General features: G+C 45.0%; 1 protein-coding gene across 12 annotated transcripts in view; it reads right to left on the bottom strand.

The window, feature by feature from the left end:
- Positions 1–21,090, bottom strand: part of KIAA1217 (KIAA1217 ortholog) — a 514,478-nt gene that overhangs the window by 200,567 nt on the left and 292,821 nt on the right. For all 12 annotated transcript variants that reach the window (XM_069729573.1, XM_069729574.1, XM_069729562.1 and 9 more), the window contains one exon: positions 11,264–11,459. In XM_069729573.1, coding sequence (XP_069585674.1) covers positions 11,264–11,459 — 196 coding nt within the window. The remainder of the gene's footprint in view (positions 1–11,263; positions 11,460–21,090) is intronic.

Below are 21,090 nucleotides of genomic sequence, written 5' to 3'. Positions count from 1 at the left end.
AGGGGCTGGATGTTATACACCAGGGGTGAGGGGCTGGATGTTATACACTGGGAATGATGGGACGGATGTTATACATGAATATGAATTCAATAATTAATACGTTTGTCCCAAAACTTATAATGTAGATAGATGTGAGATGATAGAGCTTGGACTGTCATTATGGGGTCGGTAGGAAGTTTCCCATTATAACTGAACGTGGAGGCCATGCTTGTGCAGTGATGTTCTGGTTCACCGGTGAGTAATTAAAAGTCGAGGAAGTAACTAGTTCTGGTTCAGAGCCTGAGCCCCAGCAACGGGCTGGGAAAATAAAATGACACGGATTTAATGAATTGTAAGTCCCAGGCCGAGGATAAAGGTGATGGAGCTACTCCCCTGCTCCCAGGCCTATTCCACATTGTTCTCATCCTTCGCGTGTCTGGGTGTGTGCAGCTGCCTGCTGTATCTGTGCCTCGGGGAGGTGGCGGGTCCCACCTAACAAGCACATGGCATGTACGTCGTTCAGCTTCAAAGATGATTTATGGCGTCTTCTACATATTTGTTTTCATATTATTACAGCCAGGCATCCAATACATGCCCTGAGGTTTTGTACCAATGTTCCTCTTCTATTATTTATCTATTTCACTTCTTCCTTCCGTGGTCTCCGGACTCGTCTGGATGGATTCCAGTCACATCACCATTTACGAGCGCTTCCGTCCACAGTGTGACATGGAGGTATAAGGCTGCGGGGTTGGAGTAATATATGAAGCCATACAGTTATAGAGCGGCACTAATGCTGATAAAGAAATCAATATGCAAGGGTTCATTTGTATTTGGATGGCACCTATTGTCTGTAGAGTTTTACCGAATTGTTGTTTTTGCTGTGGGTTGTGTCATGATCCCAATGGCAGGGGATCACTAAAGGACAAGCACAGATACAAACAAGCTCTAGGGCGATGGAACCTGAGCTGACCGCGACCCTGAACCTAACACACAAATAAAAGTAGCCGGGGAACGTGCCTACGATGATCCTAGACGTCTCGCTCCGGCCGAAGATCTAACTTCCCCTATTAGAAGAAACACAGACCTCTCTTGCCTCCAGAGAAATCCCCCACAGAAATAGCAGCCCCCCACATATAACGACGGTGAAATGAGAGGAAAGCACATACGCAGTATGAAAACAGTTTCAGCAAAATGAGGCCCGCTAAAGCTAGATAGCAGAGGATACAAAAGTGAACTGCGCGGTCAGCGAAAAACCCTTCAAAAAACCATCCTGAAATTACTTGAACTCATGTGCCAACTCATGGTACATGAGGAGCAATTTCAGCCCACTAGAGCAACCAGCAGCAAGGATCACATATCTGCAGGCTGGACTAAAAACCAAATAAAGCAAAACACCAAAACAGGAAAATCCAAACTTAGCTTGACCAGAAGGTTCTAGGAGCAGGGAGCAGAGGTAACAAGACACACTGGATACATTGATAACCGGCGAGGAAATGCCAGCAAAGCCAGGTTAAATAGGAAACTCCCATATGCTGATGGAACAGGTGGAACCCAGAAACCCAGGAAAGACAAGTCACCCAGTACCATCAGTAACCACCAGAGGGAGCCCAAAAACAGAACTCACAACAGTACCCCCCCTTGAGGAGGGGTCACCGAACCCTCACGAGAACCACCAGGGCGACCAGGATGAGCCCTATGAAAAGCGCGAACCAAATCATCAGCATGAACATCCGAGGCAACCACCCAAGAATTATCCTCCTGACCATAACCCTTCCACTTGACCAAATACTGGAGTTTCCGTCTGGAAACACGAGAATCCAAGATCTTCTCCACAACATACTCCAATTCTCCCTCCACCAGCACTGGAGCAGGAGGCTCAAGAGAAGGAACAACAGGTACCTCATACTTCCGCAACAACGACCGATGAAACACATTATGAATAGCAAACGATGCCGGGAGATCCAAACGAAACGACACAGGGTTAAGAATTTCCAAGATCCTATAGGGACCGATGAACCGAGGCTTGAACTTAGGAGAAGAGACCTTCATAGGAACAAAACGAGAAGACAACCACACCAAGTCACCAACAAGAAGTCGAGGACCCACGCGGCGACGGCGATTAGCAAACTGCTGAGCCTTCTCCTGGGACAACTTCAAATTGTCCACCACATGACTCCAAATCCGATGCAACCTATCCACCACCATGTCCACTCCAGGACAATCAGAAGGTTCCACCTGACCAGAGGAAAAACGAGGATGAAACCCCGAATTACAAAAGAAAGGAGAAACCAAGGTAGCAGAACTAGCCCGATTATTAAGCGCAAACTCGGCCAGCGGCAAAAAGGTAACCCAGTCATCCTGATCAGCAGAAACAAAACACCTTAAATAAGTTTCCAAGGTCTGATTAGTTCGTTCAGTCTGGCCATTCGTCTGAGGATGGAATGCAGACGAAAAGGACAAATCAATGCCCATCTTAGCACAGAACGTCCGCCAAAATCTAGACACAAACTGGGATCCCCTGTCAGAAACGATGTTCTCAGGAATCCCATGCAAACGAACCACATTCTGAAAAAACAGAGGGACCAACTCAGAGGAGGAAGGCAACTTAGGCAAGGGTACCAGATGAACCATTTTAGAAAAGCGATCACACACAACCCAGATGACGGACATTTTTTGAGAGACAGGGAGATCCGAAATAAAGTCCATGGAAATGTGCGTCCAAGGCCTCTTCGGGATAGGCAAAGGTGACAACAATCCACTGGCCCGAGAACAGCAAGGCTTAGCCCGAGCACAAACCTCACAAGACTGCACAAAAGAACGCACATCCCTCGACAAGGAAGGCCACCAAAAAGACCTGGCCGCCAAGTCTCTAGTACCAAATATTCCAGGATGACCTGCCAACGCAGAAGAATGGACCTCGGAGATGACTCTACTGGTCCAATTATCCGGAACAAACAGTCTCTCAGGCGGACAACGATCAGGTTTAGCCGCCTGAAACTCCTGCAAAGCACGTCGCAAGTCTGGGAATACGGCCGACAAAATCACCCCATCCCTAAGGATACCAGTGGGCTCAGAATTTCCAGGGGAGTCAGGCACAAAACTCCTAGAAAGAGCATCCGCCTTCACATTCTTTGAACCTGGCAGGTATGAAACCACAAAATTGAAACGAGAGAAAAACAGTGACCAACGAGCCTGTCTAGGATTCAGACGCCTGGCAGACTCAAGGTAAATCAAATTTTTGTGATCAGTCAAGACCACCACACGATGTCTAGCACCCTCTAGCCAATGACGCCACTCCTCAAATGCCCACTTCATGGCCAAAAGTTCCCGATTACCAACATCATAATTCCGCTCAGCCGGCGAAAACTTTCTAGAAAAAAACGCGCATGGCTTCATCACTGAGCCATCGGAGCTTCTCTGTGACAAAACCGCCCCTGCTCCAATCTCGGAAGCATCAACCTCAACCTGAAAAGGGAGCGAAACATCTGGCTGACGCAACACAGGAGCAGAAGAAAACCGGCGCTTAAGTTCCTGAAAGGCCTCCACAGCCGCAGGAGACCAATTAGCAACATCAGCACCCTTCTTAGTCAAATCCGTCAAAGGCTTAACAACACTAGAAAAATTAGTTATAAAACGACGATAGAAATTAGCAAAGCCCAAGAACTTCTGTAGACTCTTAAGAGATGTAGGCTGCGTCCAGTCACAAATAGCCTGAACCTTGACGGGATCCATCTCAATAGTAGAAGGGGAAAAAATATACCCCAAGAAAGAAATCTTCTGGACTCCAAAGAGACACTTTGAGCCTTTTACAAACAAGGAATTGGCCCGCAGGACCTGAAACACCTTCCTGACCTGCTGAACATGAGACTCCCAGTCATCAGAAAAAACCAAAATATCATCCAAATACACAATCATAAATTTATCCAGATATTCACGGAAAATATCGTGCATAAAGGACTGGAAGACTGAAGGAGCATTAGAAAGTCCAAAAGGCATTACCAAATACTCAAAATGGCACTCAGGCGTATTAAATGCGGTTTTCCACTCATCACCTTGCTTTATTCGTATAAGATTATACGCACCCCGAAGATCAATCTTAGTGAACCATTTAGCCCCCTTAATGCGAGCAAACAAATCAGTCAACAATGGCAAAGGATACTGATATTTTACGGTAATCTTATTTAAAAGACGATAATCTATACAAGGCCTCAAGGAACCATCTTTTTTGGCCACGAAAAAAAAACCTGCTCCCAAAGGGGACAAAGATGGACGGATATGTCCCTTTTCCAAGGACTCCTTAACATAATCCCGCAGAGCAGTATGCTCTGGCACTGACAGATTGAACAAACGACCTTTAGGAAATTTACTGCCTGGAATTAAATTTATAGCACAATCGCAATCCCTGTGAGGAGGAAGCGAACTGAGCTTAGGCTCCTCAAAAACATCCCGATAGTCAGACAAAAACACAGGAATCTCAGAAGGAGTAGATGAAGCGATAGAAATCGGAGGTGCATCATCATGAACCCCCTGACAACCCCAGCTTAACACAGACATTGATTTCCAGTCAAGGACTGGATTATGAGTTTGTAACCATGGCAGACCAAGTACTAGAACATCATGCAAATTATACAGTACCAGGAAGCGAATCACCTCCTGATGAACGGGAGTCATACGCATGGTCACTTGTGTCCAGTACTGAGGTTTATTCATAGCCAAAGGTGTAGAGTCAATTCCCTTCAAAGGAATAGGGACTTCCAGAGGCTCCAGACTAAACCCACAGCGATTGGCAAATGACCAATCCATAAGACTCAGGGCAGCGCCTGAATCCACATAGGCATCGACGGAAATGGATGATAATGAACAAATCAGAGTCACAGACAGAATGAACTTAGACTGTAAAGTACTAATGGCAACAGACTTATCAACCTTTTTTGTGCGTTTAGAGCATGCTGATATAACATGAGCTGAATCACCACAATAAAAGCACAACCCTTTTTTCCGCCTATACTTTTGCCGTTCACTTCTGGACTGAATTCTATCACATTGCATTATCTCAGGTGACGGTTCAGACGACACCGCCAAATGATGCACAGGTTTGCGCTCCCGTAAACGCCGATCAATCTGAACAGCCATAGTCATAGACTCATTCAGACCAGCAGGCGCAGGGAACCCCACCATAACATCTTTAATGGCCTCAGAAAGGCCATCTCTAAACTTTGCAGCCAGAGCGCACTCATTCCACTGAGTAAGTACCGACCACTTCCGAAATTTTTGACAATAAATTTCTGCTTCATCTTGCCCCTGAGAGAGGGCCAACAAAGCTTTTTCAGCCTGAATCTCTTGGTTAGGTTCCTCATAGAGCAAACCCAATGCCAGAAAAAACGCATCCGCATTAAGCAACGCAGGGTCCCCTGGTGCCAATGCAAATGCCCAATCCTGAGGGTCACCCCGCAGGAAAGATATAATTATCTTGACTTGCTGAGCAGGGTCTCCAGAGGAGCGAGATTTCAAAGAAAGAAACAACTTGCAATTGCTCCTAAAATTCAGAAAACGAGATCTATCTCCAGAAAAAAACTCTGGGACAGGAATTCTAGGTTCAGACATAGGAGCATGTACAACAAAATCCTGTATATTTTGAACCTTAGTGGCAAGATTATTCAGGCTGGAAGCCAAACTCTGGACGTCCATGATAAACAGCTGGGATCAGAGCCATTCAAAGATTAAGAGGAGGAGGAAGTAGCCACGCTGCAATAAGGCTAGGCAGCAAACTCTGAGGGAAAGAGAAAAAAAAAAAAAACTTCCTCAGACTACTTATCCTCCTACTTCAGCCAATACAATTAACACTTTGTGGGCCGGTTATACTGTCATGATCCCAATGGCAGGGGATCACTAAAGGACAAGCACAGATACAAACAAGCTCTAGGGCGATGGAACCTGAGCTGACCGCGACCCTGAACCTAACACACAAATAAAAGTAGCCGGGGAACGTGCCTACGATGATCCTAGACGTCTCGCTCCAGCCGAAGATCTAACTTCCCCTATTAGAAGAAACACAGACCTCTCTTGCCTCCAGAGAAATCCCCCACAGAAATAGCAGCCCCCCACATATAATGACGGTGAAATGAGAGGAAAGCACATACGCAGTATGAAAACAGTTTCAGCAAAATGAGGCCCGCTAAAGCTAGATAGCAGAGGATACAAAAGTGAACTGCGCGGTCAGCGAAAAACCCTTCAAAAAACCATCCTGAAATTACTTGAACTCATGTGCCAACTCATAGTACATGAGGAGCAATTTCAGCCCACTAGAGCAACCAGCAGCAAGGATCACATATCTGCAGGCTGGACTAAAAACCAAATAAAGCAAAACACCAAAACAGGAAAATCCAAACTTAGCTTGACCAGAAGGTTCTAGGAGCAGGGAGCAGAGGTAACAAGACACACTGGATACATTGATAACCGGCGAGGAAATGCCAGCAAAGCCAGGTTAAATAGGAAACTCCCATATGCTGATGGAACAGGTGGAACCCAGAAACCCAGGAAAGACAAGTCACCCAGTACCATCAGTAACCACCAGAGGGAGCCCAAAAACAGAACTCACAACAGGGTTGACTTTTTCATACTATGTTATGTTTCATAAACTTACATAACGCAAAGTCATCCCCTACGGCCATACGTGCCAACAGACCAACAAACTGAGCCATAGAACAGACAGGGCTTACGCAAATCGCACCCCAAAGTAGGCATTCCTGGACATTTGGGGGCTCTCCGGAGCAAAAGTGATAACGTGATAAGATGGGAATAACCCTTTAAATCATGTATGCCTTTAAAGGGGTTGTCCAGCCTTGGGGTAAAAGTCTACAGTCATACAGAGTGAATCCTCACAGCGTGCACTCTTTGTACTGTCAGGACTCTCCAGTGCTGGCGCTGAGAACGGGCAATCATGTGACTACAAGTATGTCATCTGCATACTCCTGGCCACATTCCGACTAGACATGTCCGATCTCACTCAATACACTTGCATTGATGTCGTGCACGTCTAGTCTGCATGTATACAAAGAGTATAGTTGCGGTCACGCCCTGGCCGCTCATGCAGCCAGAGATTCCTAACAGCACGTCGTTAGGATTCACAAGTCTGCAGTCACATAGAGCAACTTGTACTCTAAGGTCGGAAAACCCCTTTAAATTAGGCCCCCATAGTCAATTGATAAAAATTGGCCGAACTGGCAAATTTCAGCAGTGCCCCACCACTAAGGCTGTCCATAGGCACAAGCCCACTTGCCTACAGGTAAAACCCACCTTCTTCTGCTCTTACTCGTGAACACACCTGAGTATATACGATACAATATTACAATATTACACCTATTAGAAATAATCAGGTCCTAGATATTGTCTGCATTTGGCGTCAAGTAAATCTCCTCTGCCCTCCGGCAGCAGTTGTGCTATTAACATGTAATAATAATTTAGTATTCATGCGTTTATTGCTGTTTCAGTCTCCTGTTTTGCTTCACACTATATTTTGACTACAAATAATATTGTAATGGCCGCTGCTGAAAAACTAAAGCAAAATCTAAATTTTAGCCTCTCTCCCATTGCCCATGGCAGTAACAATTTGAAGGTACAGCGCCCTCTGCTGGACCAGATCATCACGACTATAAATATTTACAAGATTCTTTTTTCTTATACAGATAATCGGAGAACACAACAAAGTGACCGTATGACAGCAACACAATGTGAACAAATCTGACCCAAATTACCACCTATTTCTATGTGCTAGAAGCTACAGTACGTATATGACGGGAACAAAACAGTAAAACAAAGTATTTGACCTATTTCACTTTTTAATGCAGAATTTACTGGTGAAATGATGTTAAAAGTAATATTTCATACAATTGAATCCAGTGTAAATAGAGTGACCAAACTCCGATGACGCTGATGAAACTCAGTACAAAAAAATGAGGCCAAACTATTATTGCAAAGCTCTTTTAAAGGGGTTGTCCACTACTGGGGTAACCCACTTCTCATTCCCTACATAAAGCCTATACTCACCTCCCGTGCTAGCGCCATTCCAATGGTGTTGACACTCACGGTCCCGAGCCTCTCGTGCGCTTGTACGACACATGACCCCGGCGCCCAATCAGATCTGGTGTCACTGTCTCCGCCTTCGGGCATATTGAACAGGAAGAGGAAGTCCGGGCTACGGCTGATCTCACTTCCTCTTCATGTTCTACTCGACAGAAGGCGGGGACAGTGACGGCAGTGCTGATTGGGCGCCCGTGTCACAGGCTTTTTTATTTTATCGGGGCCAAGCGTGGGGTATGAGAAGGGGTTGTCCTGGTAGTGGACAACCCCTTTAAACTACTAAGGATCTACAGGTCATGAGTTACTATTTCTCATGCTTCGTAGGGGGGGCGACTTATGAAAGGTTCTGGGTATACTGCTCTACGTGGCTTTAACAGTGTTCAGAAACCTAATTTAGCATTGAAAGAGCGGAATTTGCCTCTGGGGCAATATTTGTGGATTCCGTGTCGGCGTTGTACAGGAAAGTGTCTGATGAAGGCTTTGAAATGAATGCCCACACACGTGCCAGTCACAGTGGGTCAGAATGTGATGAAAAGCACAAAAAAAAACAACTGAAACTGTCGTAAAGTGGCCGTTTGTTTAAATAACTTTGATTTCAGCAGCTCGGGGTGTAATAACGATCCAGAATTGAGCGTTTGTTCTCCCCGGTATGTAAAGTAACACGGTAATATTCAATGAATAACTATGGATTAACACAGAAATCACAGGCTGTCACATCAGGACGGAGCCCGCCTGATAAATGATGTTATTTGGACATTATGTCGCCATTTTCTACAGCCTGCTGACAGTCATCGTCCTACCGCGTCACACATCTAATATATAATTGCCTAGAATACTACTTCCTGCAATTTGTGCTAACTTCCGTGGCTTTGTCCGGAGCTAATGTCCGGAGCTAATGTCCGGAGATTAATTGCCTAGAATACTACTTCCTGCAATTTGTGCCAACTTCCGTGGCTTTGTCCGGAGCTAATGTCCGGAGCTAATGTCCGGAGCTAATGTGCGGAGCTAATGTCCGGAGCTAATGTCCGGAGCTAATGTCCGGAGCTAATGTCCGGAGATAATGTCCGGAGATAAGTGACGTCAACAGTGTCCAGTGTCTGATTGGTTGCCGCCTGCTGCGAGCGACCAATCAGAAACGTGCCGTACTGTGACACACTCCGCCCCCCATTTTGGTGTGATTTTTGAATTTTTACCTCACAGCAAGTTTCTACTGCGTGGAGGCGGGCCCAGTGACGTTGCTCTTCAAGCTCCTGACGAATTTCGTCAAAAAAATGATAATACCATTTACCAAAACTATATATATTTAGTTGTGAAGTGGTTCAGTGACATTTTCACACCAATTTTGAACTTTTGTTTGGTGTTTTCTCCATATACTGCCTATTATTTTTGTTCTTTCTTACTATTATTTATTAATTGTATTATTCTTACATTTGAATAAATAAAGTATATATGGATTCTAGACTCCCGATTCTTTAGAATCGGGCTGCCATCTAGTTTAACATAATGTTGTAGAAATTGGTCACAAATAGTCACAAATCACGGATCGCACAGGATAGCTCCGGATGAATGGGCATGCAATTAAAGCGCAGGGATAGTGTATTTTTATATCTTAAAAGTAATCTGTCACCAGGTTTTTGCTATGTAATCTCAGGACATCATTATGTAGGGGCAGAGACTCCGATTACAACAATGTATCACTTACTGGGCTGCTTGCTGTAGTTTTGATAAAATCCCTGTTTTCTCTGCTGCAGATCTAGCAGTTCTCGGAATGCTGAGCCCTGTATGACCCAGCGCCCACACCACTGATTGGCAGCTTCCTGTGAACACTGAGTAAGCAGGAAGTTGCCAATCGGTGGTGGTGGCGAGGTTACACAGAGCAGGAGGACTAGTTAGTAGGAGACAACTAGTCCTGCAGTGATAATCTCCTGCTGATAAAACGCTGATTTTATTGAAAATACAAGCAGCCTAGTAAGTGACACATTGCTGGAATCAGTGACTCTGTCCCAGCATGGTGCTGCTTTCAAATTACATAGAAAAACCTGCTGACATATTCCCTTTAAAAATGATTAATCTGGTATGTCTTTTTTTTCAGTAAATCCTTTGATTCCCTGTGAAATAACAATTCTAGAGCATCCTTACCTAAAACTGTGGCGTTATTGTTCATTTCTTATTCCTGAAAATGTATAATACATTGATAACTCTTTCTCAATGGAAGAGGAATTGTTGCTAAAATTATAATCTTTTAAAACAGTATCTTATGATCCCCTTTGTGGTGGCTGTGTACTGACAGAATTTTTATATTTTCAATGGTTTCTGTAATTTCAGACAACTTGATCTCGTTTGATTGATAAGGTGATAAATAGACAATCTGCAAATCAATTTATTTAAAAATTAAGTCGTCCTACCCCCAGATCATCACCCCAAGGTGACAGCCACTAGGCGGTCTCATCTGTTTAATTTGCTGTGCACTGCCTGTTGTTAAGTATAATCCGTCACTCAGCAGAGATGGGTTATAAGAAGTGGCTTGCAGATTGTCTCCATTGCTGGCAAAATGCTAGAGAAGATTAACAGTCCAATCAAAAAGGTTTAGTTGGCAAGTTACAGAGCAAGAGAGTTTGGACTATGCTTAGACATATTACACTCGTATGTGCACCATATGAAGTTTTAAAGGAGGTATCCGGGACTTTACAAAAAAACAAAAAATGTATCTAAGCATTAACAGGCAGGCAAATGGAACTTACCTGCTTGTTGTGCCCAGCGCCGTTGTTCCCTGGTACAGAGTGGTCAGAGACCGCTCCTGCCGTGGATTCAGAGGCCTCTGCTGATGCCACGTATACAGAGCAGAGGCTTCTTCCATGCTAAGCTCTGTCAATGGGGCGGGATTTGCAAGGTCATTTTGATTGACAGCCAGATGCCCGCTGCCGAACTGGTGGAGCCGGATGTCAGTCTGTCAGTCAGTCTGACCTCGGACGTCCTGCTCTATCGCATTAGCAGAGGCAGCTGAATCTCCGGCAGGAGCGGTCTGTGCCAGGGAAGAACGGCGCCATGCACAACAGGCAGGTAAGTTGCAATTACCCGCCTATTAGTGCTTAGATACATTTTTGTTTTGTAAATTCCTGGATACACACTTTCAATTGTTGATGACACACATTTCAAAATTTGCTTCAATCCAATTATCATCTAATATTGTAAAATAATCCTTTACCTAATGACCTCTCCTTTGTCTGATTTGTTGACCTGACAACCGGCAGGCTGGCTCTCGTCCGGCTGCCTCTGATGAAGGACCCTGTTGATTCTCCTTCAAACATGGCTTCTCCGGAATCAGCGGACACCTCTGAGAGATCCTCCGACGGTTCTCCCAGGCTTGGCTGTGGACTTGACGAGAGCTTTGGACTTTTTGTCTATAAAAAAAAAAAACACAATAATTAATTAACATTTTTATATAAATATTATGCATTTAGTAATACTTAATTATTCATTTAAAGGGAATCTGTCAGCAGAATTTGACTCCCCAAACTATTTATCTGCACATCTAGTTCCTTCAAAGTCAAGTCCAGCAATATATTTACATGGCCAATCCACTCCTCCATTACTGAGAAATCAATGTTTAAATTAAAATGCAAAAGGTTGCTAAAGGGCTATGGTAGATCTGAAGCCTCCGCCACTCCAGCTCTATTCCCCACCCAGCGGCGCCTTTTCCTCCTTGACCGACAGCCTCTATGCTGGGTGACTTTTAGGTAAAGGACTCGTCAGACAAGTAGAAGGATGTAGAGCTGGGCGGTCAATAGAGCTGGAGTGACAGAGGCTTTATATCTACCAGTAGTTCTTTAGATTTACTTGCATATCAATTCAAACGCTGATTTCTCCAAAATGGAGGAATGGACCAGCCATGTAAATGTATTGCTGGACTTTTCTTTGAAAAAACTACAGGTTTGGGGGTTGAAATCCTGCTGACGAATTCCTTTACGTTTTATAATCAAATGACCATTGCACATTACAGTTTTCAATCAGGAAAGCCAAATACTTATGAGTCATCTGTATATTATTTTCAGCACATATGTTATACTTTACACAACAGCTCTCAGCTGTTTATTTTACATAGATTTATCTGTTTTCGTAAGCTAAAGGTTTAAGGCAGTGGCGTAGCTAAAGGTTTAAGGCAGTGGCGTGGCTAAAGGGGTGATGGAGGTTTAGGTATTCCCAGACACTGGTGTCACAAGGATACCATGACAGAGAGAGGCCAGAACATCGGCTGAACTCCTGCACGAAGTAGAACTACTTTACCATCCTATTAAACAGTGCAGGTTTTCCTTGCTCTGTCACTGCAAGGGTTAATCAGTTCAGTTGATCTGTTGGAGCTCTCCATCCTGAATTGTCTCAGCTGTTCAGTGTTGGCCACTCCCCTCTGGTATACATGCTCACCACTGGCACTTGGGAGTTGCCAGTGATAGTTCTTCTACTCCCTGGTTTGTTGTTGAAGGAGAAGTTCAGTGTCTGAAGTAGATGGTTGAAAAGTTTTTCATGAGATTGCTGCATGGAGTTGGTTTGCGTGTTTATCCTTATCCTCTCATATTTGGTTTGTGCCTCTTATTCATCCCGTTTCCCACTCTGCTGTTTTGTGAGTGTATTTGTATGAATGTAGTTTTCTTTCATCCCTGTCTGTCTTCCCTTGTCTGTCTGGTTATTGTTTTCCAATAGACTTCGGCCTCACACCTCCCTGAGTGGGGGAGGGAAGAGATGAGGGTTAACCCCTTCCCGACCCATGACGCCACGTAGGCGTCATGAAAGTCGGTGCCAATCCAACCCATGACGCCTATGTGGCGTCATGGAAAGATCGCATCCCTGCAGGCCGGGTGAAAGGGTTAACTCCCATTTCACCCGATCTGCAGGGACAGGGGGAGTGGTAGTTTAGCCCGGGGGGGTGGCTTCACCCCCTCGTGGCTACGATCGCTCTGAGTGGCTGTTGAAAGTGAAACTGCCAATCAGAGCGATTTGTAATATTTCACCCATTATAACGGGTGAAATATTACAATCCAGCCATGGCCGATGCTGCAATATCATCGGCCATGGCTGGAAATACTAGTGTGCCCCCACCCCACCGATCGCCCCCCCAGCCCCTCGATCTGGCCGGTACACTGCTCCGGCTCCCCTCCGTCCAGTGCTCCGCCCCCCCCGTGCTCTTGTCCGCTCCCCCCGTGCTCCAATCACCCCCCCGTGCTCCAATCACCCCCCCTGCACTCCGATCCACCCCCCCGTGCTCCGTTCCACCCCCCCGTGCTCCGTTCCAGCCCCCCCGTGCTCTGTTCCAGCCCCCCCGTGCTCCGTTCCACGCCTGTCGTGCTCCGATTCCCCCCCCCGTGCTCCGATCCCCCCCCCGTGGTCCCCCCCCACCCCATCATACTTACCGATCCTGCCGGGGTCCCGTCCGTCTTCTCCCTGGGCGCCGCCATCTTCCAAAATGGCGGGCGCATGCGCAGTACGCCCGCCGAATCTGCCGGCCGGCAGATTCGTTCCAAAGTGCATTTTGATCACTGAGATAGATTATATCTCAGAGATCAAAATAAAAAAAATAATAAATGACCCCCCCTTTGTCACCCCCATAGGTAGGGCCAATAAAAAAATAAAGAAATTTTTTTTTCCACTAATGTTAGAATAGGGTTAGGGTTAGGGGTAGGGTTAGGGTTAGGGTTAGGGGTAGGGTTAGGGGTAGGGTTAGGGGTAGGGTTAGGGTTAGGGTTAGGGGTAGGGTTAGGGGTAGGGGTAGGGTTAGGGGTAGGGTTAGGGTTAGGGTTAGGGGTAGGGTTAGGGCTAGGGTTAGGGGTAGGGTTAGGGCTAGGGTTAGGGCTAGGGTTAGGGTTTCGGTATGTGCACACGTATTCTGGTCCTCTGCGGATTTTTCCGCTGCGGATTTGATAAATCCGCAGTGCTAAACCGCTGCGGATTTACCGCGTTTTTTCTGCACATTTCACTGCGGTTTTACAATTGCGATTTTCTATTGGAGCAGTTGTAAAACCGCTGCGGAATCCGCACAAAGAAGTGACATGCTGCGGAATGTAAATCGCTGCGTTTCCGTGCAGTTTTTCCGCAGCATGTGTGCAGCGATTTTTGTTTCCCGTAGGTTTACATTGAACTGTAAGCTCATGGGAAACTGTTGCTTTTCCGCAGCATGTGCACATACCTTTAAAATTAGGCTATGTGCACACGGTGCGGATTTGGCTGCGGATTGGCCGCTGCGGATTCGCAGCAGTGTTCCATCAGGTGTACAGTACCATGTAAACATATGAAAAACCAAATCCGCTGTGCCCATGGTGCGGAAAATACCGTGCGGAAACGCTGCGTTGTATTTTCCGCAGCATGTCAATTCTTTGTGCGGATTCCACAGCGTTTTACACCTGTTCCTCAATAGGAATCCGCAGGTGAAATCCGCACAAAAAACACTGGAAATCCGCGGAAAATCCGCAGGTAAAACGCAGTGCCTTTTACCCGCGGATTTTTCAAAAATGGTGCGGAAATATCTCACACGAATCCGCAACGTGGGCACATAGCCTTAGGGTTAGGGTTGGAATTAGGGTTGTGGTTAGGGTTATGGCTGCAGTTGGGATTAGAGTTAGGGGTGTGGGGGGGTTAGTGTTGGAGGTAGAATTGAGGGGTTACCACTGTTTAGGCACATCAGGGGTCTCCAAACGCAACATGGCGCCACCATTGATTCCAGCCAATCTCGTATTCAAAAAGTCAAATGGTGCTCCCTCACTTCCGAGCCCTGACGTGTGCCCAAACAGTGGTTTACCCCCACATGTGGGGTACCAGCATACTCAGGATAAACTGCGCAACAATTACTGGGGTCCAATTTCTCCTGTTACCCCTGTGAATCTAAAAAAATGCTTGCTAAAACAAAATTTTTGAGGAAAGAAAAATGATTTTTTATTTTCACGGCTCTGCGTTGTAAACGTCTGTGAAGCACGTGGGGGTTCAAAGTGCTCACCACATATCTAGATAAGTTCCTTGGGGGGTCTAGTTTCTAAAATGGGGTCACTTGTGGGGGGTTTCTACTGTTTAGGCACACCAGGGTCTCTGCAAACGCAATGTGACGCCCGCAGACCATTCCATCAAAGTCTGCATTTCAAAAGTCACTACTTCCCTTCTGAGCCCCGACGTGTGCCCAAACAGTGGTTTACCCCCACACATGGGGTATCAGCGTACTCAGGAGAAACTGGACAACAACTTTTGGGGTCCAATTTCTCCTGTAACCCTTGGGAAAATAAAAAATTCTGGGCTAAATAATTATGTTTGAGGAAAGAAAACGTATTTATTATTTTCACGGCTCTGCATTATAAACTTCTATGAAGCACTTGGGGGTTCAAAGTGCTCACCACACATCTAGATAAGTTCTGTTCGGGGTCTAGTTTCCAAAATGGGGTCACTTGTGGGGGGTTTCTACTGTTAAGCCACATCAGGGGCTCTGCAAACACAACGTGACGCCCACAGAGCATTCCATCAAAGTCTGCATTTCAAAACGTCACTACTTCCCTTCTGAGCCCCGACGTGTGCCCAAATAGTGGTTTACCCCCACACATGGGGTATCAGCGTACTCAGGAGAAACTGGACAACAACTTTTGGGGTCCAATTTCTCCTGTAACCCTTGGAAAAATAAAAAATTCTGGGCTAAATAATTATTTTTGAGGAAAGAAAACGTATTTATTATTTTCACGGCTCTGCATTATAAACTTCTATGAAGCACTTGGGGGTTCAAAGTGCTCACCACACATCTAGATAAGGTCCTTTGGGGGTCTAGTTTCCAAAATGGGGTCACTTGTGGGGGGTTTCTACTGTTAAGCCACATCAGGGGCTCTGCAAACGCAACGTGACGCCCACAGAGCATTCCATCAAAGTCTGCATTTCAAAACGTCACTACTTCACTTCCGAGCCCCGGCATGTGCCCAAACACTGATTTACCCCCACGTATCAGCGTACTCAGGAGAAACTGGACAACAACTTTTGGGGTCAAATTTCTCCTGTTACCCTTGGGAAAATAAAAAATTGCAGGCTAAAAGATCATTTTTGAGAAAATAATTTTTTTTTTTTATTTTCATGGCTCTGCGTTATAAACTTCTGTGAAGCACTTGGGGGTTCAAAGTCCTCACCACACATCTAGATTAGTTCCTTTGGGGGTCTAGTTTCCAAAATGGTGTCATTTCTGGGGGATCTCCAATGTTTAGGCACACAGGGGCTCTCCAAACGTGACATGGTGTCCGCTAATGATTGGAGCTAATTTTCCATTTAAAAAGCCAAATGGCGTGCCATCCCTTCCGAGCCCTGCCGTGAGCCCAAACAGTGGTTTACCCCCCACATATGGGGTATCAGCCTACTCAGGACAAACTGGCAACAATATTTGGGGTCCAATTTCTCCTATTATCCTTGGCAAAATAGGAAATTCCAGGCTAAAAAATCATTTTTGAGGAAAGAAAAATTATTTTTTATTTTCATGGCTCTGCATTATAAACTTCTGTGAAGCACCTGGGGGTTTAAAGTGCTCAATATGCATTTAGATAAGTTCCTTGGGGGGTCTAGTTTCCAAAATGGGGTCACTTGTGGGGGAGCTCCAATGTTTAGGCACACAGGGGCTCTCCAAACGCGACATGGTGTCCGCTAACAATTGGACCTAATTTTCCATTCAAAAAGTCAAATGGCGCGCCTTCCCTTCCGAGCCCTGCCGAGTGCCCAAACAGTGGTTTACCCCCACATATGAGGTATCTGCGTACTCGGGAGAAATTGCCCAACAAATTTTAGGATCCATTTTATCCTACTGCCCATGTGAAAATGAAAAAATTGAGGCGAAAAGAATTTTTTTGTGAAAAAAAAGTACTTTTTCATTTTTACAGATCAATTTGTGAAGCACCTGAGGGTTTAAAGTGTTCACTAGGCATCTAAATAAGTTCCTTGGGGGGTCTAGTTTCCAAAATGGGGTCACTTGTGGGGGAGCTCCAATGTTTAGGCACACAGGAGCTATCCAAACGCGACATGGTGTCCGCTAACGATGGAAATAATTTTTCATTCAAAAAGTCAAATGGCGCTCCTTCCCTTCCGAGCCTTACCATGTGCCCAAACAGTGGTTTACCCCCACATGTGAGGTATTGGTGTACTCAGGAGAAATTGCCCAACACATTTTAGGATCCATTTTATCCTGTTGCCCATGTGAAAATGAAAAAATTGAGGCTAAAAGAATTTTTTTGTGAAAAAAAAGTACTTTTTCATTTTTACGGATCAATTTGTGAAGCACCTGGGGGTTCAAAGTGCTCACTATGCATCTAGATAAGTTCCTTGGGGCGTCTTGTTTCCAAAATGGGGTCACTTGTGGGGGAGCTCCAATTTTTAGGCACACGGGGGCTCTCCAAACGTGACATGGTGTCCGCTAAAGAGTGGAGCCAATTTTTGAATCAAAAAGTCAAATGGTGCTCCTTCCCTTCCAAGCCCTGCCGTGTGCCCAAACAGTGGTTTACCCCCACATATGAGGTATCAGCGTACTCAGGACAAATTGGACAACAACTTTCGTGGTTCAGTTTCTACTTTTACCATTGGGAAAATAAAAAAATTGTTGCTAAAAGATAATTTTTGTGACTAAAAAGTTAAATGTTCATTTTTTCCTTCCATGTTGCTTCTGCTGCTGTGAAGCACCTGAAGGGTTAATAAACTTCTTGAATGTGGTTTTGAGTACCTTGAGGGGTGCAGTTTTTAGAATGGTGTCACTTTTGGGTATTTTCAGCCATATAGACCCCTCAAACTGACTTCAAATGTGAGGTGGTCCCTAAAAAAATGGTTTTGTAAATTTCGTTGTAAAAATGAGAAATCGCTGGTCAAATTTTAACCCTTATAACTTCCTAGCAAAAAAAAATTTTGTTTCCAAAATTGTGCTGATGTAAAGTAGACGTGTGGGAAATGTTATTTATTAACTATTTTGTGTCACATACCTCTCTGGTTTAACAGAATAAAAATTCAAAATGTGAAAATTGCGAAATTTTCAAAATTTTCGCCAAATTTCCGTTTTTGTCACAAATAAACGCATAATTTATTGACCTAAATTTACCACTAACATGAAGCCCAATATGTCACGAAAAAACAATCTCAGAACCGCTAGGATCCGTTGAAGCGTTCCTGAGTTATTACCTCATAAAGGGACACTGGTCAGAATTGCAAAAAACGGCAAGGTCTTTAAGGTCAAAATAGGCTGGGTCATGAAGGGGTTAAGCTAGGAGCATAGCAAGGTACGTGACACCGGCGTCTCCATCATCTGTGGTAATCCAGGGGAAAGGGAAAGCCTAGAGTTCCCCTACTTCGAGGGATCGGGTAGGTGACCACAGTCTCTTGTCACTACGTGACACCTGGAGCCTAAGCATGCCACGTGGCCTGTTTGTTACATAACAGAACATTGGTGGGGGTGTCCTGCTACAGATTCTGCACTGGGTGCCCACTTATGGTTGAACACCTACATTTCTAATCAAGAACACAGGAGTTGGAGGAATGGCAGGTGTGTACATATGAGAGAGATTGTCTATGTGGCACTAGTCAGATGTAGTGATGAGCGCGTGTACTCGTTGTCCTGAACATGCTCGGGTGGTCTCCGAGTATTTGTTAGTGTTCAGAGATTTAGTTTTCATCACGGCACCTGAATGATTTACAGCTATTAGCCTGCTTGAATATATGTGGGGATTCCCTAGCAACCAGGCAACCCCCACATGTACTCAGCCTGGCTAATAGCCGTGAGGCTATGCGCACACGTATTTAGGTCCACTGCTGATTTTTCCAGTGGAAAACCACTACGGATTTATGGCGGATTTACCGTGGATTTTCTGCGGTTTTCACTGCGGTTTTACAACTGCGGTTTTCCATAGGGGCAGTTGTAAAACCGCTGCGGAAAAAGCAGAAAGAAGTGACATGCTGCGAAATGTCAACCGCTGCGTTTCCGCGCGTTTTTTTCCGCAGCATGTGCACAGCGTGAACTGTAAACTCATGGGAAACTGCTGCGGCCCCGCAGCTGCGGAAAAGCCGTGGATACACAGCAAAATCCGCATCGTGTGCACATACCCTCAATCATTCAGCTGCTGCGATGAAAACTAAATCTTCAAACACTAACAAATACCTGGAGACCACCCGAGCGTGCTCGGGAAATGAGTACACTCGCTCATCACTAGTCAGATGCTCAATAATCAACATGACCTATTCTGTGGAAAAATGAGATGGGAGTATCTCTTTAAGGGATAAACCGTTACCCTTTTTGCTAGGCATACACACAATATGAACTCGAAATAGAAGCATAACCTGAAGACCTAATACAAAAACTGTGACTGGCTATGTGCGCACAGCGTCTTTAATCTGACGGCTCCGGCACCAGCGGCTTTTTGCTCATAAATCCGGTTCATGAAAAGATCGGCGGCTTCTTTTTCTAAAGTAGCTCTGCTGACATTTTTGGACCCATTTTCACGGTAACTCTGCCACCATTGTCTCTATTGCCTGCCGCCTGGTGACTTTTCCGCTTTTTTTTTTTTAAGAGAGCAGAAGACCCCCAAAAAGAATAAGTATGTCACTTATTTTAAACGCTCTACGGTTTCCGAAGCCTGACGGGGTTAAAAGAAGTATCAAAAGACTGAACATGTACACAGCAATGTCATTTTTACATTGCTGTCCATTATGTCCTTTTTTAGGCCGTTTCGCAGCGCTTCTTCAGGCGGAATCCCCCTGAAAAAGAAGTCATGTGCACAGAGCCACTAGGGTCATAGCTACTATGTGTCAAATCATAATTATACTTGGGAATGAGTGATTTTCACTACTTCCGCACCCCCTAATAGTTATATGTTTGGTCATAATATAAGTAAAAAAAATGAGCTAAAATGAGAGCTTCAGGTCGATCCTGATTGTACGCATATCCTTGTAAGGAGGTGCTGCATCTCGAAATTTCAGGTACAATGAAGAAAAGCCTCTGTGCCAATTACCGTTTTTACTGGAGGATTGATTAACCAGGTGCATTATATTATTAGCGCCATTTGTAAGCTCGGGATTGTAAGAATACGTTATATATTTATTAGTTACATTTTCATTAGCGGAATAAGCCGCCTTCCAACAATTGTCGGCTTCTGTCACCGCCATTAAATTGTAATTATATGACAGGAATAAGTAGCGTGGAGAGCAGACCATCTGGAGGTCATGTCTGTGACATGTTGCTATTACAATATTAGGTATAATCTGGCACCCCGCCGTGAAATCAGTTGGATGCGTTTGCTCGGCAATTAGCAGGAGCTGGCTGCAGTATTTTTAGCAAGCAATATGCTTTCTCCTTCCATTGCACAATATAAAGTGTTTACTAAAAACACCGCGTGCGCTGCGCTCGGCTCCTCACCCCGGCATTACTGATCTGTTGATGACAACCTGATGTTATTGAATTACCACCGTGTTGCACATAGTAGCACTTTACTCTGATTGATCCCGAATGCCGGGCTGACATTTCAACCATCCATTTATTTTATTCTCCCGACGCTTTATGTCCATGGTGTTACGCTATTATGTCATCATGATGGTGGAAATAAATGTGTGGCCTTAAGGGAAAAAGCTTTTGATTCTGATAGCAAACCTTTATAAAAGGTATTTCCAAGAGTACCCCCCCCCCCAAAAAAAAAAAATGGCCGATTTCTTCCAAAAACAGCACCACGCCTGTCCACAGGTAACCTTTATTGCTCCATAGGGCCAGTTTCACACATCCTGATATTTCTAGTACAGTCCTGTTTTTTTTAATTATTTAAAGAAATAATTTTTGACAACCAGCCAAGCTAAAGCAAACAGCTGTGGGTTGGTATACGCAGGCTAGTAAGGGGCCATGTATATTGCTCCCCTCTGAGCCTAAAAATGGCAGCGCGTAGCTGCTCAGAAAAGACACATCTATTAGATGCACCAATTCGCTGGATAAATTATGTAGGTTTTAGATGCGTTTTTGGAGCGTCTTTACCCCATTCGTTTGAATAGGCGGAAAAAACGCTGAAAGAATTA

Source organism: Ranitomeya imitator, chromosome 6 (genome assembly GCF_032444005.1).
Source record: "Ranitomeya imitator isolate aRanImi1 chromosome 6, aRanImi1.pri, whole genome shotgun sequence".
Lineage (NCBI taxonomy): Eukaryota > Metazoa > Chordata > Amphibia > Anura > Dendrobatidae > Ranitomeya > Ranitomeya imitator.
This window is presented reverse-complemented; position numbering and strand designations above follow the sequence as displayed.